This window comes from Diadema antillarum, unplaced genomic scaffold (genome assembly GCF_040938485.1).
Source record: "Diadema antillarum isolate AM-2024a unplaced genomic scaffold, OU_Dant_1.0 scf00000036, whole genome shotgun sequence".
Classification (NCBI taxonomy): domain Eukaryota; kingdom Metazoa; phylum Echinodermata; class Echinoidea; order Diadematoida; family Diadematidae; genus Diadema; species Diadema antillarum.
Window position 1 is genome coordinate 4762967 of NW_027270925.1, and position 24964 is coordinate 4787930.

At 39.4% G+C, this 24964-nt stretch overlaps 1 protein-coding gene across 1 annotated transcript; it reads left to right on the forward strand.

Annotated features, from left to right (window-relative positions):
• Window positions 1-154: 154 nt before the first annotated feature.
• LOC139708657 (eukaryotic translation initiation factor 2-alpha kinase 1-like) lies at window positions 155-24964 on the forward strand. The gene is made up of 14 exons (XM_071620595.1): window positions 155-300; window positions 1505-1629; window positions 3022-3200; window positions 9209-9310; window positions 9913-10077; window positions 11584-11658; window positions 13004-13152; window positions 13957-14828; window positions 15875-15981; window positions 16665-16806; window positions 17094-17197; window positions 17709-17846; window positions 18282-18374; window positions 24342-24964. The coding sequence occupies exons 2-14, from the start codon at window positions 1542-1544 to the stop codon at window positions 24459-24461; spliced, it is 2334 nt and encodes a 777-aa protein (XP_071476696.1). The 5' UTR covers window positions 155-300; window positions 1505-1541; the 3' UTR covers window positions 24462-24964.

The window sequence follows — 24964 nt, forward strand, 5'->3', positions numbered from 1 at the left end:
GAGCGGAGCTGATAGCTGATAGAGGTGACGTGAGTTGCGCAACATGATGATGGCATACAACAGCGCGCGCGAAGCATGCATGAAAGCCGAGCCGAGCCGGTGATACGACGGACTTTCAGACCGTCATCTTAGATTCGTAGTAGGCCCTAAACAGATAAAGTGAGTTCGTGCTGAGCCGCGAAATCTGGATACTTGTAACGTTCAGGAGCTCCTTTTACTCGATCAGCGCATTTTTACTGCTTAAACATTCTTGTTATCAAGACTTGGGCACTGAGCTCCCAGTCACTCCAGAGTTTCTAGGTAAGTGATCACAAACAATAAACATTCATAAATTTTAAACGCAAACTCTGAAAATTTGCTAGTAGTATTCCTCTTGGCCTTAGCACTTAGTTGGGTTTGTTTTTGTTTAATGTTTATTTGTTTGTTTGGCCAATTTGGGTTGGGTTTTTTTCACCCTCCTCGGTCCGCCACCATAGGCTGCGTTCACATAGAACTTTAGAAGTATAGGGCCTACAGGGTTATCATCCTGATAATTATTCTACTTCACACGGTTCTTCAACTGCTCTCGCCAACTCCTTTTTCCATAATTCTGCCGAGTAATATAAAGCAGATTCATAAATTTGACACATAAAAGAAGCGCTCCAGCGTCACCTCCGTTGTGATTAGCTGCACATCACACCACAGTGCTGAGTGATACTCTATCCAGAGTTTTTCAGCGTATTTATCCAGATCCAGATCCAGGTATTCGGTATACGGTATTCGCTATTCGCTATTCGCTATGGCATGCGCCGTCAAGTCGACCCAGTACACCATGGCATCACCCGCACCATCAACTCCCTATCCCATGCAGTGAGGATTTCTTCCTCCTGCTCCTACACAATCATCCCAGCAATCTTAAATAAACAATTTCTAAACTGCATCAGAATGTCAGTCTACTCGCTTATTTTTGCTAAAGGGCAAATCCAGACCAAAATTTTCATCATTTCATAAACGAAAGATGGTTTAGGCTGCTTGAAAATTGAACAAGCGCGATTCCCACTAAGCACTATGCTAAGCCTATACTATTCTTTGCTATCCGGCATTTTCGAATAGTGCCCTCTTATATGACCCAGTGTTAGGAAATCCTATCGTTCGATTCAAGCTATTCGCGTGCCCTCAAAAACGCGCACCGTATGCCCGAATTGTATACATATATGTACTTCTATGTGAACGCAGCCTAACACACTCAACACAACACATAACTTGCCAGCCGCCAGTCCAGACTCGGGGTACTCGGCCTTTAATAGCCTAGACAGGTGTAACATTAGTTAGCTACTTGTTCAGCTTGTTAGAGACGAGTATCTAACTACGTTACAGCCCATGCGCCCAGTCGCTGTATAAATTGCGACAGGCAACGGGCTTAACGTGAACAGAAAAATGAAAAAATGTGTAGGCACTTGTTTTCAGGGAGTTTGATTAGTCTAGTATATTTATCTCTGTCCACTGTCATGACTGTCGTTTGCAGAGCGAGCAACTGCCACTGGTGTCCATCCTGCTGAGATATGGGGGGCCAAAGAGAAATGCAGCAAGAGATGAAGGAGAGACTTGGTGGACGTCGTCCTCCTCCTCCGCCTCTTCAGAGTCCAGATGGTATGTAGCTGAATCCAAGAACACCTACTCTCCCTTCTTTTTTCTTTTTTTCTTTGTTTCTTTAATTCTGGAATGTAAAACATGGTCCTTATCTGTCTATGGGTGCATTCGAGCGCTCTAAAGCGAACCAAAGCGAACTGAACTAAAGCGTACCGTACCGTACCATGCCAATTTTGGTGCGTTCGAGCGCTCTGTGGAGGAAGCGTACCTCACGAGTTATTTTTAGAAAAGGTCACGCTTGTTTACAGCAGGAATGTCATTCACCTCTCGCTTGAACTACTTACAGCTGTCCCGAACAAAGAGAATGATTTTTTGCATTGTGACGTATGTGCTTGATACGCGCATGCTTTACAACGAACTTTTAGTACGCTTTGGTACGCTTTTGGAGCACATCGGGAAGTGGTCCACTTTTGGCTCGGTACAGTACGGTACGGTACACTTTAGGAGCGTTCAAACGCTCCTCTGGCGCGGGTACGGTACGGTACAGTTCGCTTTAGGAGAGCGCTCGAACGCACCCTTTGAGTGAATCTATGACTTTTCTTCTCTAAACTACAGTTACTGTGACAACGTCTGGGTAGCGTGCGGGTAATTAATATTCTTTTACCCTCATTTTTTTTTTAAGGTGTGCATGTAATTTCCTGGTGCTTTATTGTCTGAGGTTAGGAATTTGTTCTCTGAATGTTGTCTCAACGTTGCCAAGGTAAGGTTAGTGAAATGATTTCAGCCACATGTTTCTGCATGTTGCCCTCATTTATTAAGGTGGAAAAAATTTCAGTTACAACTTTGTATAATTTTGTTTCTCATATTATAATCACAACAGCTGACCCAGTAGTTGGGAATTTGCATAAATTGTATACATATTTATTATTATTTGTGTGAAGCTTGTTTATTAAACATGTTATGGTTGATGGTAGTGATGGTATGAGTCAAAGATCAAGGTCAGTGATCACTGTAGATTGATATAGCCAGGAATGTCCCATAGTGTTTTGATTTGATCGGACAGGTAAAAATGGACTATAATGAGATGAAATGAGAGGTGTCAATAGTCAGGGCACAAAGTTAATATGCACTTTAGCATGGGGATCAGGGAGGTCCAATGATAATTTATAAGAGCGTGTAAGTGGAAAATATCCCCTTTATTCAAAGGGCTTATGGGTCAATCTGTGGGGTCAAAGTTCATGATTATCCCTGCTTACATGAGCCTAACTGATGGGCCATACTTGTGGAATGTACATTTTGGTGACTGTGTAAGAAGGCAAAAACACAGTTCAGTCAGCACAGTGGAAATGCTCTAGTTGATATTTTACTTTGGTGGATAACCTAGTCTCATCAGCTCTACATTGATCATTCAAGAAAAAGAGGAAGCAATAATCTCTTTCAATCATTTTGTAGTTTCAGATGCAGTGTCAGCTGACACTGGGAAAGCCCTCATGCTGCTCCAGCCTGCCAATCTGCACAAGGATGTTATCCTCATCACCCTCCTCAAGGGCTGGTGTCAAGCTCAGATCAAGAGCGGCAGCAAGCGGCAGAGGATCTTTAAGAGGATGTTCAAGAAACTCAGAGAGCTGCAGGTTGGGTCAATCTAGAGAACTTTGCTCTTGTCAAAAAAATAAAAATAAAAAATAGCCCACTTTAATATACTCTGGGTGCCAAAGCCACTTTTTGGGCCTAACCTTGTTTTACCGTCCACCCAATGTTTTTTGATGGTTCTACCCTATTTCGGGGGTGCTGAATCCGAATGTGGATGATGCAACTCTTGCATCCTTGAGGGTTTTAAGATATTCAAGATGGCCGCCAAAATGGCCGCCCAAACCGGAAATTCCCATGTATTTCCTTCTAGATGGTGAGAAATTGAAAACAATTGATGGTTTGACCCTATTTCGAGGGTGCCGAATCCAAATCTGGATGATGCAACTATTGCATCCTTGAAGATGTTGAGATATTCAAGATGGCCGCCAAAATGGCTGCCAAAACCGGAAATTCCTATATATTTCCTTCTAAATGGTGAGAAATTGAAAACAATTAATGGCTTTACCCTAGCTCGGTGGTGCTGAATCCGAATCAGGATGATGTAACTCCTGCATCCTTGAGGGATGTGAGATATTCAAGATGGCCGCCAAAATGGCCGTCAAAACCGGAAATTCCCATGTATTTCCTTCTAAATGGTGAGAAATTGAAAACAATTGATGGTTCTACCCTATTTCAAGGGTGCTGAATCCGAATCGGGATGATGCAACCCTTGCATCCTTGAGAGTATTGAGATATTTAAGATGGCCGCCAAAATGGCAGCCAAAATGGCAGCCAAAATGGCCTCCAATTAAAACCGGAAATTCCTATGAATTAGCTTTTAAATGATGAGAAATAGAAAGCAATTGATGGTTTTACCCTATTTCGAGGATGCTGAATCCGAATCTGGATGATTCACCTTGAGATATTCAAGATGGCTACCAAAATGGCCGCCAAAACGGAAATTCTTATGTATTTCCTTCTTATAAATGGTGAGAAATTGATAAAAATTGATGGTTTTACCCTATCTTAGTTTTGACTGATAGATTTCAGGTTTTCGTCAATGGAACAGTTTGAAATTGCTGTATAATACAGTGAAACCAGCTCTACCGGATATCTTTGAGTTGGTACGATACAAGTGTGCAAGCGGTTCATCTAAATCGTATTGTGATAGTGATGTAGAGAAGTTTACTGAAATTTCCCAACATTACCTGTCTTAATTCTTAAGCAATTCAAATCTCTTCATCCATGAACACTTAAATTGGTTAACTGGTTTATATTGGTGGTCTTGATGACATTATTGGAGACACTAGTTGAACATTTTTATAGTTATGCTTCATTTATTTTTTTCGGCAATATGATGTAACATTATATATATATATATTCATATATTACAAACACACAAGAGGGGATGGACAAATCACAGGTAACGCATTGTTTAAAAAAAACTGAATAAAAAACCAAACAACAACATGTAAGGTAATAGTTGATAATCCAGGTTATACTTACGAATATCATAATCGCGCAGAGTGCTTTTGAAATTACCCTTAGTGATATCTACTATAGTGGTCATGGATGCAACAATTTCCAATGACGTAATCAAAATATGAGACAAGTTTCATACAAATACGAGGCGAGACTCGTCAGAATACAAGACAAGTTTCAACAACAAATACCAGCATGCTATAATTCAATTTCACTCTATTGATAGCCGAAAAGGATTAACTTCACATCTGTTAAGCCATATTTGCGACCACAAACATTATTTTATCACAATTATGCATAAAGGAATTTTCAGTCATATCTTTGTGTTTGTACGTTTCAGTATGATGTCAATATCACTTTTTTTTTTCCAGTACGTGTTAAAGTTCCGTTTGAGACATATCGGAATATCTCAGTTTATCACAATATCATTGTGACAGTCATTTTGGATGCCAAAAACTTTTGGCTGATTTGACAAATCTGCTCAACTGAGTTGAATGTAAGAATACGAATTATTGCTTTTCACCCTGGGTTTAATCCCCCGCTTCGCTTTAGAGCACAAGACTTCACCATTTAAGTATAAGAAAATGTTGAGGAGTTTCCACTTATACAGGGCATTTATAGATGTCTCAAAACCTTCAAAGACCTTCAGCACCCTCGAAATAGGGTAAAACAATCAATTTATTTTAAAATTTTCACCACTGAGAAAAAATATATCAACAATGGAATTTCTGCCACTTATTTTGGCTGTCATCTTGGACATCTAAAAACCGTAAAGAATGGACAAATTTAAACAACCAAGTTTCGAGGGTCACGGTGCTGAATAGGGTCTAAAATTTTCCAATTTTTGACAGTTATTTTGGTGGTCATCTTGGACATCTCAAAACCCTAAAAAAGAACACGAAAGTTGCATCAACCAGGTTCGGATTCAGCACCCTCAAAATAGAGTAAAACCGCCAATCGTTTTCATTTTTACACCATTTAGAAGGTAATATAGGGCTTACATGGAAAATTTCGTTTTTGACGGCCATTTGGGGGCCATTCTGGCGGCCACCTTTATTATCTCGAAACCCTCAAGGAAGCAAGAGCTGTATCCTGGAGCTTCAAATTCAGCAAACTCAAAATAGGGTAAAACCACCAACTGTTTTATATTTTACACCATTTAGAAGGACATAGGGGGTCTACCTATGAATTTCCCTTTTTGGCGGTCATTTTTGGCGACCATCTTTACCATCTCTAAACCGTTAAGGATGCAAAAGTTGTATCCTGCAGCTTCGGATTCAGCACACTCAAAATAAGATAAAAACCACCAATTGCTTTCAAATTGTCATCATTTAGAAGGAAATACATGGGAACTTCCGTTTTGGGCGACCATTTTAACGGCCATCTTGAATATCTCAAAATCTTCAACAATGCAGGAGTTGCATCATCCAGATTCGGATTCAGCACCCTCGAATTAGGGTTGAACCATCAATTGTTTTCAATTTCTCACCATTTAGAAGGAAAGACATGGGAATTTCCAGTTTTAATTGGCGGCCATTTTGGTGGCCATCTTGAATATCTCAAAAAACTTCATGGATGCAAGAGTTGCATCATCCAGATTCGGATTCAGCACCCTTGAAATAGGGTTGAACCATCAATTGTTTTCAATTTCTCACCATTTAGAAGGAAATACAGTGGGAATTTCCGGTTTTAATTGGCGGCCATTTTGGCGGCCATCTTGACTATCTCAAAAACTTCATGGATGCAAGAGTTGCATCATCCTGATTCGGATTCAGCACCCTCGAAATAGGGTAGAACCATCAATTGTTTTCAATTTCTCACCATTTAGAAGGAAATACATGGGAATTTCTGGTTTTAATTGGCGGCCATTTTGGCGGCCATCTTTAATATCTCAAAAACTTCATGGATGCAAGAGTTGCATCATCCAGATTCGGATTCAGCACCCTTGAAATAGGGTAAAACCATCAATTGTTTTCAATTTCTCACCATTTAGAAGGAAATACATGGGAATTTCCGGTTTGGGCGGCCATTTTGGCGGCCATCTTGACTATCTCAAAAACTTCATGGATGCAAGAGTTGCATCATCCTGATTCGGATTCAGCACCCTCGAAATAGGGTAGAACCATCAATTGTTTCCAATTTCTCACCATTTGGAAGGAAATACATGGGAATTTCCGGTTCTAATTGGCGGCCATTTTGGCGGCCATCTTGAATATCTCAAGAACTTCATGGATGCAGGAGTTGCATCATCCAGATTCGGATTCAGCACCCTTGAAATAGGGTAAAACCATCAATTGTTTTCAATTTCTCACCATTTAGAAGGAAATACATGGGAATTTCCGGTTTGGGCGGCCATATTGGCGGCCATCTTGAATATCTCAAAACCCTCAGGGATGCAAGAGTTGCATCATCCAGATTCGGATTCAGCACCCCCAAAATAGGTTAAAACCATCAAAAAACATTGGGTGGACGGTAAAACAAGGTTCAGCCTCTGGCACCCAGACTAATATACATGTGGCAATGTGTGATTTGTTATGCCGTTGCCCCTGAAGGGTTACTAGTCTTTCTGACTGTTGGTAAGTCATAGATCTCATTTACATTAAGTTAAGAAGAATGCGTAACTCATTCAATAATCTTTTGTTCTTTTTATGTAGTCCCACCCCCAGTTATGGGTGATTAATAAGTTAAAGGGACGCAGTCCTCACGAAATTAAAAAAAACTATGTTGTTGTTTGTACCTCCAATTAACTACTTTCATCAAAAACAAACTTTCAAATCACCAAATAAGCTCGTACATTTCGGTTTAAAAAGTGTGACTCTGCAAATGAGCAAGTCTTGGAGGAGAGTCATACGTCATCGATGCACAACTCTTTCCAGCGGTGTTCTGCTCGTCATCCCTAGTTATTTATAAATACATGTTTACTATTTATTCTTATATTAATTGTATATATAAATAAGCTTGAAATATTTTGTTTGAAATAATAAAACCACATATTGTCACATTTTATGAAAAAATCAGATATGATCATTTTGAACACCTAAATTGGTTTTCTGAGGCACGGCTGTCAACTTGAGAGTAGGGCATCAATGACGTTGCACCTTTTGGCAGGCTCTTACACGATCGCTTGCAGGAATTATTTTTTAAAAATCGCGTACGGAGACAATTTTTGATGTCCACGCGTATAAATTGGTGAAAGGTTATACTCTTTACTCTTCTTAATTATCAGTACAGTGAAAATCTCAGGACTGCTTCCCTTTAAAGTAATTTAAAACCAAATTTGTTTATTAGTCTAAAGGTTTTGTTGTCCCCGCCGAACGAGTTCGAGCAGGGGACTATGAAACGGGCTCCTAAGTGTGTGTGTGTGTGTCCGTCCGTGTCCGTCCGTCCGTCCGTCCGTCCGTCTGTGTGTGCGTCCGTGTGTGATCAAAATGTTCAATTTGCTACTTCTCTGTCATTTATGAGCCAATTTTGATTCTGTTTGCTTTATATGATAGCACTACATGGGAGCTTCAAAACCTCTACACAGAATTTTGACCTTTGACTTCTTTGACCTTTGACCTTGATTTTTGACCTATATTGTACATTGGCTACAAAATGCTTCTCCTTCGCCATTTCTAACCCGGTTTCGATTCTGTTTGCTTTATGTGATGGCACTAGGTGAGGGCTTCAAAACTTCTACACAGAATTTTGACCTTTGACATCTTTGACCTTTGACCTTGAGTTTTTACCTATAGATATTGTACGTTTTGCTACTAAATGCTACTTCCGGCGGGGACATGTATTACGCACCGCGTAATTTCTACTTTTCCTTGTCTTTTGTTTTTTAATGCTTTCCCCAGTTATGCAACATGAGGTTTAGATATGTTGATTAGATTCTTTTTTGCAAAATTGCCTCTAGTTCAAAGATCAATGACCGCTCACTCTTGGTTACACTAATTTTCTTGCCAAAATTTCAGCTTTCAGGGATATAAGCAATGGTACCTAAAATAATCTGGTAATGTGGCATGTGTCATATAACGTGGTAAGGGTGAGATGTCAGGGTCAAAGATTAAATTTCATTGAAATCACCTCCAGTCATAACTTAGGCTTGGATAGTCAAGGGTAATGTAATTTGTTTAGGATTGAAATGTATTTAGAAATATTTTGGTCGTGCAAAGAGGTTATTAAGATCAAAGGTCAACTGTAAAGTGCAGGGCAATTCATCTGTAAGTGAATGAAGGGTCATATTTATGACATAGTGAACTTTTGAGAAGTTGGAAGTATGCCAGTCTACTGCATACTGCAGTTGAATTGTGCTAGTTTCAGAACCAACCAAGGAACTGTATGTGGTGATGTTATGTGAAGTGAAATTTGTTGAAGTGTGTGAATTCACATTCTTTGTGATGATGATACGCACTTTGTTCACTGAAGCCTGTACCACAAGAACAGTAGTTACAGGAAAAAACCAGCAACAAACAAACAAACAGACAAACTTTAACAAAAGACAGTCAGTTTTTGCCAAAGCCAAGTCCATATCTGTGTGTCTACCCTTTTTATTTCCTTTTCAACTCAATGAGGTTTTATCTCTTGCTCCTTCTATGCGTATCAGGTCATAGACCCGGCCTCAGCTGAGGCCATCAAGAGTTGCGGAGTACCCTTTGGTCTGCTCTTGAAGGAGCTTGTATCCCTTTCACTCTCAAGTGACAGTGAGGTAGGTGGAAGCCAAAACACACACACACACGAACAAAAACAAAACAAAACAAAGATTTAATTCTGACATGTATTTACACTGTATAATTGTAGCTTCTTGTAACAACTTTCCCATACTCCTTAGAGTCGGAATAGTCTGGGTGCCAGAGCCTGAACCTTGTTTTACCATCCACCCTTTATTTAATAATTATCAGGATGCATTTTACAACATGTTGTGGCCTTATCGCTGCTCTGCTTACAACGCCATGAATCAGAAGAACAGATAAATTTGGAGGGGAATTCCCCGTGCTGTGCAACCACAGAATTGAAAGCAAGAGATTATTAAGCAGAGGGGTGAAGAAAACTCATACTGTATACGCTATATTTTCGCGTACAGATATTTTCGCGAATAATGAGGTCATAGACATTTTTGCGAGATGTTTTTGCAAATCAACGCCAACCTTTACGTTAATGCTCTATTAACACAGCGCATGGAGGCATTTTCGTGTGTTGTTAAATCGGCAATCCAACTGTGATTCATAAAATTCGCGAAAATAGCAGCGTACAGTACCATGGAATTGTTTGCATTTCTGCCGTTCCTCTCTCTGCGTCGACAATGTTCAGGATGTCGTGGATGGGTCAGGACGTGGAGCACTCCTACCAATCACCTACAGCCAGTGGATGCCAAGACCGGCAGCAGACCAGTCTCAGTTCTTTCCCCAGCGCTACCAGGCAGACTTCATTGAACAGAAGAAAATTGGTGAAGGAGGATATGGAAGAGTGTATGAGGTGAAGTTAACATCACTAGGAGGGCATAAGCATTTGAGATTCTTTTGTGTGTGTCTGTGTGTGTATGTTATTTTAGTGACTGCTTATTTTTGTTCATAATACTGTATACGGCATATATTTCGCGAGTCTAAATTTTGGCAAATCAGGAATTCCCAACAATTTCCCGAGTGGTTAAATTCGCAATCATGGAGTCCCGTATTGAACGGAGAAATTTACGCACTTACGTCACATCCACATCGGGATCAGAGTCAATGTCTTCGCGTGTCTTATTTTGCGAATAGCACCTGACTCGTGATATTCATGAAAATAAAAACCTCACGAAATATTCGGCGTATACATTAATTATTGTGAAAATGAGCCTGATATTGAATGGAATTCAAATAAAGAATATCATTCTTAAAAAGTATGTGCATGGGGGGGGGGGGGGGGACGCGAGGAGGGGTGAGGGCTTTTTTTTTTTCTTTAAGAAATCAGATGAAAAACCAAAATACCAAAGTGAGGAATTTTGTAACACTTACACTAAACTTTGCTGAAAAATTAATGCATTGCATGATATTCTGCATGTGTGCATGTTTCATCTATTCATGCAATTTACACAGTTACTTGATATTACCTTATATATACAGAAGATGATCTTTTGTACAGGAGAGAACATACTGTACAAAATGATCCATTCCAAGAGGTTTGTACTGTTATTGAGGGAGATAACAAATCTCTCACCTTGTCTCAGGACACCCCCCCCCCCCCCCCCCAAAAAAAAAAGGTTTGCAAACCCATGGATTTGAATACTCTGTATATTCTAACGTAATTTATTTTATTGCTTAAAGGGACAGTACAGTACTGGTTGAGGTGAGGATTCAGGTTTATAACATTTTTGGGTGAGATAATGAGAAACCTCTTATGAAATATAAAGAGCATGTAATTTTAGGAAGGATTCAAGGTTTATTTGATGAAAATTGGTTTTCAAATGGCTGAGATATTCAAAAAAGTGATGATAATAAAAGGCGACAGGCCACGCCTTTTATTAAGATCTCTTTGTTTCCCCTTGTTTTTGGATATCTCAGCCATTTCAAAACCGATTTTCATCAAATAAACTTTTGATTCCCCCTAGAATTGCATGTTCGTTGATATCTAATAGAGTGGTTTCTGCATATCTTGCAAAATGTTAAAAGCTAAATCCTCACCTCAACCAGAACTGTGCAGTCCCTTTAAACTTCTATTCCAAGTGCTTTGAGAATAACACATATTTTCAACATGAGTTTTTTATTGTATCCTTATTCACAGCATCAAGCCCACTGCTAGCTAGCTGAACTTATTGTTTGCGACATACGACTTTATGCAGCTCATCTCAACAGCAAGAAAATTACAACCAACTTCAATAATATTTCACACACTTCCCGATGATACATTACGTGTATTTCCTCACCCACCAGTTTTCATTGATGTAATGTGTCGGCCCAACGTATAAATTTCATGTTTGTTGATAAAATCTTGTTGTATCTGCAGGTCAAACACAAGCTTGACGGGAAATGCTATGCCATCAAAAAGATAAAGATTACTTGCAAGGAGTCGAATCTACAGGTGAATATGCTCATTTCTGCTTACCTATATAAATGATGGAATACACGTGTATGTGTAGAGTAATAAGATGCATCATTGGTGTTGATGTGTTGGACTTATGTTATGGTTTGTTTTTTGTTTTACTTTGGCCTGAGGGGTGGAGGTTGGGATTGGTGTTTGGGTTTTCAGTTCTTCCATCTGTCCCAATCAGATCTACTTGCCATGATTAAGAAAAAAATATATATATTAGTAGTGATAGTGGTAATAGGGCTGCTTGGTTTCCCTAATTCCAAAGGAGGCTCCCTGAAAAGCTGGATATTTCCTCAAGTCCAGACGAGAGAATGAAAATGCCTCACTGATTTTAGATTGACATTTGCCCATTGAGGATGCATGTAACACACAGATTGCTCTTTGGAATCCCCCTCATATTGATGTGGAAATGTTTGCAGCCCTGTAGTTATGGTAGAAGTTACAGCAGTAAGAGAAGTAGTGATAATGATAGTAGTAGCAAAAGTAGAAGTAGTAGTACTCGTAGTAGTAGTAGTAGCAGCACTGTAGCAGCAGTAGTAGTAGTAGTAGTACTAGTAGTCGTAGTCATTGGCTTCAGTGATAGCAGCGTCATCATAGTAATAGAAATAGTAGTACAAAATAGTAATAGTGATAGTAAAAATAGTAATAGTAAGCAAGTAATCCATGTTGGTGAAGGTGATAGGACAAACTATCACTTTCGAGGCAATCTGGATGTAGCTATCTTTCTGAAGTGCAGCTGAGGAAAGATAAAGCACACATTCAGATCGCCGAGGAAGTGATGCTAGTAGTTTGTCTCACTGCCTGAAACTTAAAGTTGATTATTTGCTTTATATTCCATATCTAGGGTCCTGGATATTCCCATTTTATTCCACATCTGAAACCGTTTTAGCTGTCTTAGGGTATCCTCAGGGCTTAGGCTACGTAGTTCACTGTATGATGTATGCACGTAGATGACAAAACAACAAATTTGCTTCGCGCCCCGCGCGCGGCACCGAAATAAAAGTGCATTGCACTGTGGTCTATCACTTGACCCAGGTCAAATGTTAGACCAAAGTGTAACGCACTTTCATTTCGCGCGTACTTAAAATTGTAAGTTGTATCACACGTTAGGACTGTGTGGACTAAGAGATAAGCGAAACAAAGTGACTTTCATCATAGAGTGTAACGAACTTTTCTTCTCAGGTGATGTGATGGGCAAAACTACGCTTTATCATGTGACTCTTGACCAATCCTATAGTAAGATTCTAAGTATTTGAAATATGATAGTAGCTATAGTAATAGTGGCATCATCTCATAATTATCATCATCTTTGTTATTATTGTTATCATTATTGTAGCGAGAGATTCAGACCCTGGCCTGTCTTAACCACCCCAACGTGGTCCGCTACCATCAGTCGTGGGTCGGCGAAGAGGTGCACCGCCGGTCAAGAAGGCAGCACAAAAAAGTACTCTTGATGCCTAACCACCTTGATGATAATGACTTAGAGTAAGTGGGCTATTTCACTTCTTTTTTCCGTCTTTATATAAAGAAAATTATCTGGCTTAGCTGCCATATGCAAAAATACTCTTGAGGGCAGCGAGGGGTTCAGTTGGTAGCGTATCTACTTTCAATAGTGTGACTGAGGTTTGGGCATGGGTTCGAATCCAGTGAGTCTAAACAAGCAGTGTTTTGTCAGAAGGTCTTTACTTTCAAAAAGGTCATACATGTGAGAGTGGATCTTTCGATATCTCTACTCGGGTGTTTCCAGATGAACTTTTAAAGTGTGTATAGTTCTGGTTGAGGTGAGGATTTAGCTTTTAATGTTTTGCGAGATATTCAGAAATCACTCAACTACGAGATGTCAAAGAGCATGCAATTCTAAGGGGTATCAAAAGTTTATTTGAAGAAAATCTGTTTTGAAATGGCTGAGATATCCAAACACACGGTGAAACAAAGAGATCCTATTAAAAGGCGTGGCCTGTCGCCTTTTACTATTATCACTTTTTTGGATATCTCAGCCATTTAAAGAACCAATTTTCATCAAATGAACGTTGAATCCTTCTTAAAATTACATGCTCTTTCATATTTCATGAGGTTTCTCATTATCTCACTTAGAAATGTTATAAACCTGAATCCCCACCTCAACCAGTACTGTACATTTGTGTGTCTATGAGATATAAATGCCAGTCAGTAGTTTATGGTTATCCAGCAGTCATTTCACATACACACATTCAAGACAAGAGTATGCAAAGCTCTTCAATATGATAATTGCATATGATTGTTTCTTTTTTGTTTTTCATTGAACTCAAGGTCGAGTGAAGACGATGACTCAGAAGAGGATGAAAATGGCGAGGAAATGAAGTGGAGTTTGAGAAACAATGTAAAGCGTGTTGCACGGGTGTCATCCCCAGTGATCAGAGAAATTGAATCCCCACCAATGTCTTTCACAAAAGAGACCAAGTTTAATCATGCAGCAGAGGTGGAAGAGATTGTGTTTGATCCAGACTTTGTGGTCCCTTTTGAGGAGGAGAGATTCAACAGTGATGAAACCGTGGAACAATTTCTTTCGGACACAAGTGAGCGTGCTGCCCAAATAAGAGAAAGGATAGCAAAACAGGAGTCATCCAGGAGTTCTGTGGGCTTACGGAAACCAGACACTGAAGAGGAGAGTGGAATGGATCAGCTGGTGATATCATCACTTAGCAGTGAGAGTTCAGGCATACAAGTGAAGAAAAGTACAAGCACCTTTAAAGAGAAACATGTATTCCGTGGTCAATCTTCAAGCATGCGAGAAGGCCAAGATGAACCAGACGTCAGCTATTTTGAGGAGAGTTTTGAAAAAATTGATTCTACCGAGATCAACCATGTCATCACCAAAGGTTCCAGTCTTGGCTACGACGAGGCTGTCAAAGTGCTGTTCACTTCCAGCTCGACCAGCCACACAATGACCAGTGTCCGTAGCACCTCCTGTGCCATCGGCGTCCCTAACCAGCCTACGACCGCCAGAAGTAGCTATTACAGGTCGGTTAGCTGGGACGGCCAGGAGTCCAGTCCCGACCTCAGTTCTCGTGCGGAATCCCTGATGTTTAAGATGACGCCTGTCTTGTACATCCAGATGGAGCTATGCTGCGGCACCCTAAGGCAGTGGTTGGACAATCGCAATGAGTGCATCTCGGGTGCAAGTATGTATCTACTCAGATATTATAGTGACTTTAGTGAGCTTTTAATTTCAGGATGGAAGGCAAAAAGGATTCGAAACAGAGCCTAAGATAGATCTGCACATGCACAAAACTAAATATCTGGATTCTTTATGTTATTGATCAGCTACCCACTGTATGTTTAGGTCCAGCAAGCACATATGTGACAACTAAACACTGGACAGGGAACACAGGCATCCCCTTCCACAAAACTCAAACAACTAACAAATTAGAATGGAGAAAGATCACCACATTTAGCATTAACTCTCCATCCTGTATGCCCTACCGTACTGAGCTCTCTATTGACGAAGTGTCTGCATGCATACAGCTGCAGTCACAGTCACGGTGCTTGTACTACTGCCTCACTGAATACCATAGTTAAGCAAAGAAGACTCTTTATTCATGCATATGAAATGCCATCTTGCTGAAGAAATAATATTTTGTGGATCAATTTCTTTCCGGCATGTCTGTTTGTGCACCCTTATTTACTTTGTAACCATGTTAGTAAACTCTACTGTGACTTTAGGTGTGACAATGAAACTTATTACATATATGGTCAACAGTACGAAAACAATCTGTTGAATTTTTATTCTTAAACCAAAGGGTCCAGAATTATTATCAAAGGCCAGTATATGTATGCCTCAGACCTAAAGGGTGCCAGAGGCTTTGTGTTTTCAGGTTGTCTGTCAGTCCGTCTGTTCCACATGTCTTACCACGGTTAGGTGAAAACATTCAGTGGATTTCCTTGCTATCTAGCCCAGGTATGCTACAGGAGGTGTAGATGCACTGATTAAGTTTGGTCTAAATCCTTCAAGGTCATAGGTCAAAGGTCACTGAACATGGGGTAGCATTTATTTTTCAGCTGTATCTTCATCTAGGAATTTCCATTGACAAATGTAGTGTGTTTCATGAGAAGTGGAGGCATTTTAATTCCAAGTATGCATACCAGTCATATCGCTCTTCATATTTTGTTTTGATATCAGTTATGATTAGTTAATACATGAATATCTGTCTGATACACGATCTTCCAGATAATTTTGATGCCGTGAAAGAAAGCGACAATCAGTGCATCAACAAGCAGATTCTGGAGGGGATGAAGTATATCCACAGTCAGGGCATTCTGCATCGAGATGTCACGGTAGGTCACCTTTTTTCCCCGCAATCTTAAGTTGAAGTGTGTTACAGTGACATGAGATTCATCCTTACTGTATGTCTTTGTTTTCCATTTGCTTTCTTAAAGAAGCAGGTTTAACTGCATGTAGGTGATAGACATGTTGTTTTAACCAACCGGTGACAGATACAACATCCAACATTATGTTATATTCATGATGACTGGGATTTATTTGCAGTAATCTTATCTGTGGACAGTGCAACTTTGAAAGCCATGATTTCGATCAGACCTCTCTCTAGAATACTTGCCTGCTTGGCAATTCAAAGAGCTATAAAAACTTAGAAAATAGAAAGGGAAAAAAATAGACATGGACTTTAGCTGAAATCAGACCAATATTCAGGCGGCAATACACCCATGAAATGAGAGTTTAGATGATGGGAATATTTAAGCAAATAGTATTTTGGGGCACTGTTGCTTATTCCAGCTTAATAAACAATCTGTGTAAGGAATAAGCAGAAAATTACTAACAGAATGACTAAGAACACTGAAGAAGGAATTCCACAGCTCCTTGCCAATATAATGATATATATATATACATATATATATATATATATATATATATATATATATATATATATATATATATATATATATATATATATCTATAGTTTTGTGGCCTTTTTTAAAACTGTCTATTGTCTTTGATTTAGCCCAAGAATGTGTTCCTAGGCACCGACAGTGGGGCCAAACTTCAGGTGAAGATCGGTGACTTCGGGCTTGCCCGGGAGGATGCTGTCAATGAACCCAAGACGCCTCTGATGAGGAGACATCCACAGAAGACTAACAGTAAAGGTTAGTTCCATGCATGATTGTACCCTCAGGGTTTGTCCACCTAACATGACTGCCATTCCTTTTGCTTGGCACATGTTCAAAGAGAAGGTCAAGTGTAACTCTTGTAAGACATTTGTCGATTTCTAAGCATTGCTGAACAACTATAACCATTTTTCACACACAGTGTATGTAGACATGTGTGTGTTTGTGTGTGTTTGTAGTAACTCTGCAATGACTGTTTAAAAAGATCATCAACTGCACATGTACATGTCTTCATCAAGTAATGCTGTTCTGTATTGTGTTCACAGATTGGTCTTGTGGGTCATGCGAGCCGGACTGCTACACCACAGGCGTTGGGACCGCAACTTATGCAGCACCAGAGCAGCTGGAAGGTAGTACCTATGACAACAAGGTATGACCACATGATTAATTTGATACAAGTGTGTCTTATGTCAAGGAATTCCCATCCAAGATGAATGAATTATGTCATACTATCCAAGTGTACAGCATAGTGGATGTCATATAGTTTCTTTATTGTGCTAGAATTTGATATATTGAGCTTGAATAAGCAGCTTCCTAGAATCGTTAACTGTATACACCATATATTTCCATATTCATTTTCGTAAATTTTGCAAGTCAGGTGCTATTCGCATATCAAACATCATACAAGAATATCAGCTGTGATCTGGACATAAATGCAATGATGATGTGCACTTGTACATATCTCCCTTTAGTACTGTACTCCACAATTGCGAATTTAACCACTCACAAAATTGTTGGGAAGTCCCAATACTCAAAAAATTAAACTCACTAATGACATGGCATAAGATATAAGTGCTACACATCTTGTAGTTCTGACTTAAACAGGTAATTAGCTGTCATCTTTCATGCTTGTGACCCTTTCCTCTTTGTTCTCATCATAGTCCGACATGTACAGCGTTGGGTTCATCTTGTTTGAGCTCTACCATCCCTTCAGTACGACGATGGAAAGGGACATTTGTCTGAGGGAGCTTAGAAAAGGCAACATTCCTTCTGAAATCAACAAGAGATGGCCTAGTGAGGTAATGGCTTCACCCAAATTGCAAAGATGTTCATTAACAGGTAGCACATACCCAGAGAACAGGTGCTTCCTGGATGTTTTTGAAACTTCAAAAAAGAAATTTCTTTCCCCCTTCCCCCCCCCAAAAAAAAAAAATACACTGTTGGTGAATACAAACATTTAAACAACAAGAACATGTGGTCAAAAAGTACCCAAAAATGAACAATAGCATATCCCACTGTCATTCTCTTTTCTTCCTCCCCCAGCTAATCATATGTCTCTCCAACTGAACATCAGCAGTCTACCTCTAATAATCTGTCCATTGATTTAGTTTTCTTGAGCGATAGTCCTTTTTATTGTGCTGTCCATTATATCTACTGATCTATCTATCCATCTGTATTGTTTCTCCATGCACCATTCCCTCTTCCACCTTTCACACTGTCTTCTCCATCCACAGCACACTGCCATACAGCAGCTAACGAGGCCTGATAGCAGCGAGAGGCCCAGTGCTGAAGACCTCCTCCAGAATCTCTTCTTGACGAAAGACAAGGTTAGTTGCTACTTTGATATACAAATATTCTTCAAATTATGAGGTGGAATGGCTTGGGACACTGTGGTTCAGGGTTTAAAGGCATTGAACTATTGAATCAGAAGCCCTGAGTTCCATTCCAGGCTGGTGCCTGCGCCCCTCGACAAAGTGTCTTAGTCGTGATGTTCCCCTTCAGCCATGTGTATCATTGGGTACCTGGCAACGCCAGCGTGGTAATAATGGCAGGCCCCTTCTTAAAGAGCAGTGCTGCTACGATGCTCCAGTGGAAGAACATGACCATAATTCCTTAATCAGTCATGCTTCACTGAAAACAGTAAAGCCTAAGAGTACTTTTTTTCCCTCCAGACACAAAATAGGAAAAATGGTGAAACCTAGAACCGATGCTTTCTTGTGTGTGTTTTTAGATGTATGTATATATCTTTGCAGTCTTCAGACAACCAGCATTTTAATTCTGTACACAGTGCACTCCCGTTAACACGAACGTGGTTATAACAAAATTCTGGTTACAATGAAATAAAAGTTTAGGCCGCAACATTATCCGCTCTATGCTTTTCATTGTTTATTTGTTCACTTATAATGAAATTTCAATATGACCAAAAAAAAAAAATGCCGGTCCCAAGGACTTCGTTATAATGGGATTCCACTCTAGTAGGTAATAGTACAGTCTACTATGTCGAAATATTGGGTTCCGTGAGATTTTCGTGCCAAAATTGATTTTTTTGGCTAATTTGGTCAATTTGGGGGTGCTGAATCCAAAAAAGTTTGGTTCCATTTTTTCCAACCACGTCTTCAGCCGCCATTTTGAATTTCAAAATGGCCGCCATAGCAAACTGTATTTTGACCCAATTCTCATAATGTGAGCATCATAGAAGGCTCAAATTTGATGAAAAAAGCATGTTTATGATGTCAAACATTCTGGTACACCATTTTCTGATACTGTAGATAGTATTAATACAATTTTTAGGCAGCCATCTTGAAATTCAAAATGGCCGCCATAACGAAATATATTTTACCCATATCTAAGGTTGTAAGCATTATGGAAAGTATAAATTCGGGGTAAAAAGCATGCTTGTGATATCAGGCATACTAACATACACATTCTTTTAAATGATTGATCATTTTATTGGCGGCCATCTTGAAATTCAAAATGGCCACCATAACAAATGTAATTGAGCCTGTATCTCATATCGTATACATTAAGTAAGGTTGTAATTCGGGGCAAAGAGCATGCGTATGCTATCAGACATTCTGAAACATCTTTTTCTGAAACGATGGTTCATTTTGATATTGATGGTGGCCATCTTGAAATTCAAAATGGCCGCCATACCAAAACGTATATTTTGACCAATATCTCATGTTGCTAGGGGCTGTTGTAAGCAATAAAGAAAATTCACATTTCGGACATAAACCAGGCTTATAATGTTGAACATTCAGATGCACTTTTCCCCTCCCTGAAATTGCAGATCACTTTCGAGGCGACCATCTTAACATTCAAAATGGCTGCTTTTCAGCTAATATCTCTGGTTACAAACAATGAATGTCTATGGTGGCTTACAGTGTACATTCTTTTAAAAACACACACATAGGGCCTGTACATTCTGTAATAATGGATTATTCGCATTGGCCGCCACTCTTGAAATTCAAGATGGATTTCGACCATATTTGGTGCTGTAAGATCATTAAACTGCAAACCCAAGCATGCTGGAACACTCATGTGTAAGTCAATCACTTCAGTGAATTGCGTAGGCGGGACTACTTCCTGTCCCGTAGGCACACTACCATGTTGAAATGCAAAATGGCAGCCATGGGAAACATTCCTTTAAAAGCGTAGCGTTTAGGTAAAAATTGTGAATGGGAAATCATGTGATTCTGACGTCAAAACAAATGACTTTCAAAAGAACCTCTTAATAACTGTGTCTGAGTGACTAAATGCCCCGTTTAGACGATTTGGTTGTAGAGTTTACAATATTAGCCCTATATTATAACAATTTGTGGGATAGTCACGTTAATAGGCTATATAATGTCTTCTAGGCTCATTGCCTGCATGAGTTTTTGAAGTCACAGCACTTTAAGGCTGTACACGGTGAGGATTGGTTCTATAAAATTCTTCCAGAAACAATGACTTTTGCATTTCTTGCTATGAGCATGATAATGAATTCTGTGGTCACCGTTGGTGTAGGAAGCTCCAAGTATTCAATGTAACAGTTTATGGATACCCTCTGGAAATAGCTACAATGTAATATATCATATTTCCCTGTAGTAGAGGCACAAATTAGGTTGTGAGAGTTGACGAGGTTTGCTCTCTCGATGTGTTGTATCAAGACTCTACTAGGGTAAAGCGGGAGATTGTCCTGGTTGAAAGCATCCACGCCAAACTTCTGGAAGACATGGACTGTGTCATTTCACATTTTGCACGAGTCCAGGTTCAGATACTTCTTGGTCCATCTGCGCTTTGAAACATCCTCAAATTTTCAACTTCATCCAGCACCATGAAAGGCATGAAAAAGCAAACCTTTATAGTTGTTTTTTCACAACGAACTGCAGAACATAATCTCTCAATAATGTAAATTGTACTTTTATCATTTTAACAATTTTCCAGTGATGGAGCAGACATCATGCAATGCAGTAAGTAAAGCAAACTTACAAGATCCATCAGGAGAATTGAAATGTCAGTGTATACGTAATAATCATCAATTTCTCTGATTTTCCCGTTGCTCTTGAAGTAGCATATAATACATACAATGGAATGAGGCTATCTGTTTCCTCGTTGTGAGTGACGGGTGACAGCTCCCATGGCATCTTTGATGAAATGCCCTTTGTTTCTTTTCTTTCCGTGATGTGGTCTCTGTGTCAGATAGAAATGACTGCTCAGTATTTCAACTTTCAGGCCGATTATTTGGCTCAGTTTTGTGGATTTCTAAGGCATGGGTATGAAAAATGAACCTTTGTTAGTGAGAATGAGGAGAAGGCCATGAAATATAAGATGAAGAGTGATTGTGGAATTACTTAGAACTTATACCTTCCGATAATTGTATCGTCCAGCAATGACTGGATAATGACAGGTATATTAGACTTTAGAACCAGTAGAAATGTTTTGAGAAGTTGGTGATCCTCTTATGCTTAATGACTTTGGATCCAATCTTACATGGTGTATTTTGATTGCACGAGCTGAATGTCTGGCCTTTTCATACTATCCGAGAAATGAATATATTTTCATTCTCTTAGATACGAATTCTTAGTACAGAAGATGAAAACTGCCCTTTTCATCTCTTTCTAGAATATCCCCCTTGCATGTTTCTGATAGCTGAATGCCAAACACCACATTCATCAGATTCAAGGCAGTGACAATTTTGGAGATTACCCTCATGTGATGGTCTTCTAAATTGAGGAGGAATTCTGATACATACAAAGTGCCACAGAACTGAGCTATTATTGCTCCTTTGTTGTTTTAGAATCATAGGCTGTACAGCAGTAAGCATCTTGAAAGTCTTAATAATTGAAGATGACCCACTCAAGGGCAATCAGGAAAGAGGCTACTCATTCCTTATTCATTCTGCATTATTCCAGAAATATATCTATTGTCTAGCAAATCTGGTTTCAGTTTGTGGCCAACAAACAAGCTTGTGAATGGGGTGCCTGGTAGGGTGACCGTGGCATTTCTTGCCATTGCGAGACTTTCACTTGTTTGTCTACAATCTCTTGAGCGGCAGCATCAAGTTTTTGAAGATCACCTTCAATTGTATGAATGGTTGCTTTTGTACAAATATTTTACTGACTGGGATTAAATGTAATCATTAACGAGATTCAACGATGCAAACTGACGTGTTCCCTGAGAGGCAAAAACAAACCGCTTTAGCGCGCAATTCGGGAACCGCATATACCCGCCTGGCTATATGGGATGTAACGCTTACATGCTTGCTTGCCCACATGTATGGGACAGGGGTATGCCCCCCCCCCCCCCCATGCTCAGTTTTTGCCCCTCAGCATGGCTTGATGACGTCATTGGAACCTCATCCTTACATTTTGAATTTATGGCGACCATTTTTGAGAGATGGCTGTCATTCTGCTTGAAATGGAAATGAATTCGGTCTCACTAGAACTATTTTGGCATTCATCTAAGGCGCTTACAACAGTATTATATGTTTTTCTATATAGCAGCTATCTTGAATTTCAACATGGTTACCTGTCTAATGATCCACAATAAGGAAACAGCTGCACTGGAACGTTGGACACCACAAGCATGCGCATTCTTGAAAATTTGATGCCTCTACAATAATTTCAACCTAGGATATGGGTAAAAACGCTACGGCGGCCATTTTGAAATTCAAGATGGAAGCCTACAAACTGGACAAAACAATGCACAATATTTGAAAAAGATATATCAGAGTGTTTGACATCACAACGAGGCATTTTGAACCAAATTTGAAGCTTCTACAATGCTCACTCTATGAGATATGGGTCAAATTACAGTTTCCCATGGCGGCTATTTTGAAATTCAAGATGGCAGCCTACAAATTGTATCAAAACAATCCACAATATCAGAAAAATATTTATCAGAGTGTCTGACATCACACTCATGCATTTTGCACCAAATTTGAAGCTTCAACAATGCTCACTTTATGAAATATGGGTCAAAATACAGTTTGCTACGGCGGCCATTTTGAAATTCAAAATGGCGGCAGAAGACGTGGTTGGAAAAAATGGAACCAAAGTTTTTTGGATTCAGCACCCCCAAATTGACAAAGTTAGCCAAAAAAATCAATTTTGGCACAAAAATCTCACGGAATTACATAGTAGCCTCTACTATAATGGTGAGGGACTATGCTGGGGGCTGCACATGCTTATGAAAGAGTACCATCACAGATCTGGATATATGGAACTAAAGTGATTATTCTTGTTCATGAAGAATATTGCTTCATCGGGGTTGATTGTTAACTTCCACTTCTGCAGGAGTTTTCTTGTTACAATGTTCAGTGTCAAAAGATGCCTTAGTCAAAAAACAAATAAACAAACAAACAAAGCAACTATGCAATTCACTTATCTGTTTGGTTTCCTAAAACAGTATACAAGCTACAGTAGCTTTAGATCAAAATTATTGGAATGAATATGTAGAGCTAGTTTACTTTTTTAGTCGCACATGAGCGTCATGGGTCAGAAAGTATGACTGAGTACTAGCTTGATCAAAACATGAAGGAAAGGACTTTGTTCAGCAGAGGTGTATTGAACCCTTCAGGCTGTTATTGTACATTACAAAAACTTCCAAAACTCATTTCAATTCTTATGAATTTTATTGTTTTCAGAATTTCTTATGTATTTCTTTGTTTTTCAACTTTTGTTTTTTCTTTGTTTTTTTTATTGGAAATTGTCACTGACCACTTTTCTACCATAATTAGCTTAAAAGTAATCAATGAAAGTGATTAATTGTAAAAATAATCAGGTTTTTATGACTTTCATGACAGAGCACTGTTTTCCATAGGAAATGTACAAAAAATTGTGCCCGTTTTGGGGCGACATTCCGTTACAAAAATGGGCGTGGCTTCGCAAAAGTATGCGCGGATGTTGCAAATTTGGTCTCAAAAGTTGCGCGAGACTTGAACAAACAAAGTCAAGAAGCCTGGCGATGAGGCCTTCTCGCGTTACAGAATTATAGCGCGAAACATCGAGGGGGACGGAATCCGCCACCCCCACCCCCCAGCCCTTTTAGGGTTAAATGCTGTATAGATTCTGAAATTTGCAACACATTTTAGAAGATCAGAGTCCCTGGTTTTCTTTCAGATTTGAATGCTTTTTAAACATCTTTCAGATTTTTGTGCAAATAATGTGAATTTGAACAGTTCCTTCTGATCCTTCTTCAAAATAAGATGTGCAGTCAACTTCAGAGATGTAGGCAAGTTAGACTGTAATAATTTCTGCTGCAAAATTCCCAATCATCTTTTTGTACATGTGCCTTTGTCTTGCCTGTCACAGGAGATAGCTGACCTGAAATCACTGGTTGCACAACTCCAGATGCAAGTGTCGCAGAAAGATGCTGAAAATGATCGTCTGAGGACATTATTGAACAAGCAAGGAAATAATGGAACCAACTGATGCCTTGTCACAGATGTAAACATTGTGCAATACCTTTTATGTGAGCATTTATTCCAGCACCGGTATTCTGAACCATGTTATTATTTGAACAGCCATGTGTGACAGTAGTTGCATTGTTGTTGTGTTTTTAAGTTGTGCAAATCTTAATAAGAGGACAAACTGCAATTTGTCTTCTCATCTGCTACCAGGTGTGTATTAATCATGGTATCAGGTTAAACTCATGTCAGCTAAATCATTGCATTGATGATTTTTGTTTCTCTTTATTTCGCACTATAATTCATTGGATGAGAATGATAAGGGTGTTGATGTGCCTCGAACACCATGGCTTTAGTAGCAACTTAACGCCCTTATTATTCCGAACCGATGAATTCTATACTGAAACTTTACCATTGTACGGTGATGCAGAGTTTGAATTAATGTATATGAAAATTAACCAGGCTGTGTGAATGAATGACGTCAACTGAAGTACCAACAAAATGCCAACACAGAGCCAGATGATAAGA

Bases quoted from the DNA above. Each gene is read 5' to 3' on its own strand.
- LOC139708657 (XM_071620595.1), top strand. From the start codon at position 1,542: ATGGGGGGCCAAAGAGAAATGCAGCAAGAGATGAAGGAGAGACTTGGT. The intron at 11,659-13,003 runs GTGAATATGCTC...TCATTATTGTAG, and splicing joins GCAAGGAGTCGAATCTACAG to CGAGAGATTCAGACCCTGGC. The intron at 17,198-17,708 runs GTATGACCACAT...TTCTCATCATAG, and splicing joins GTAGTACCTATGACAACAAG to TCCGACATGTACAGCGTTGG.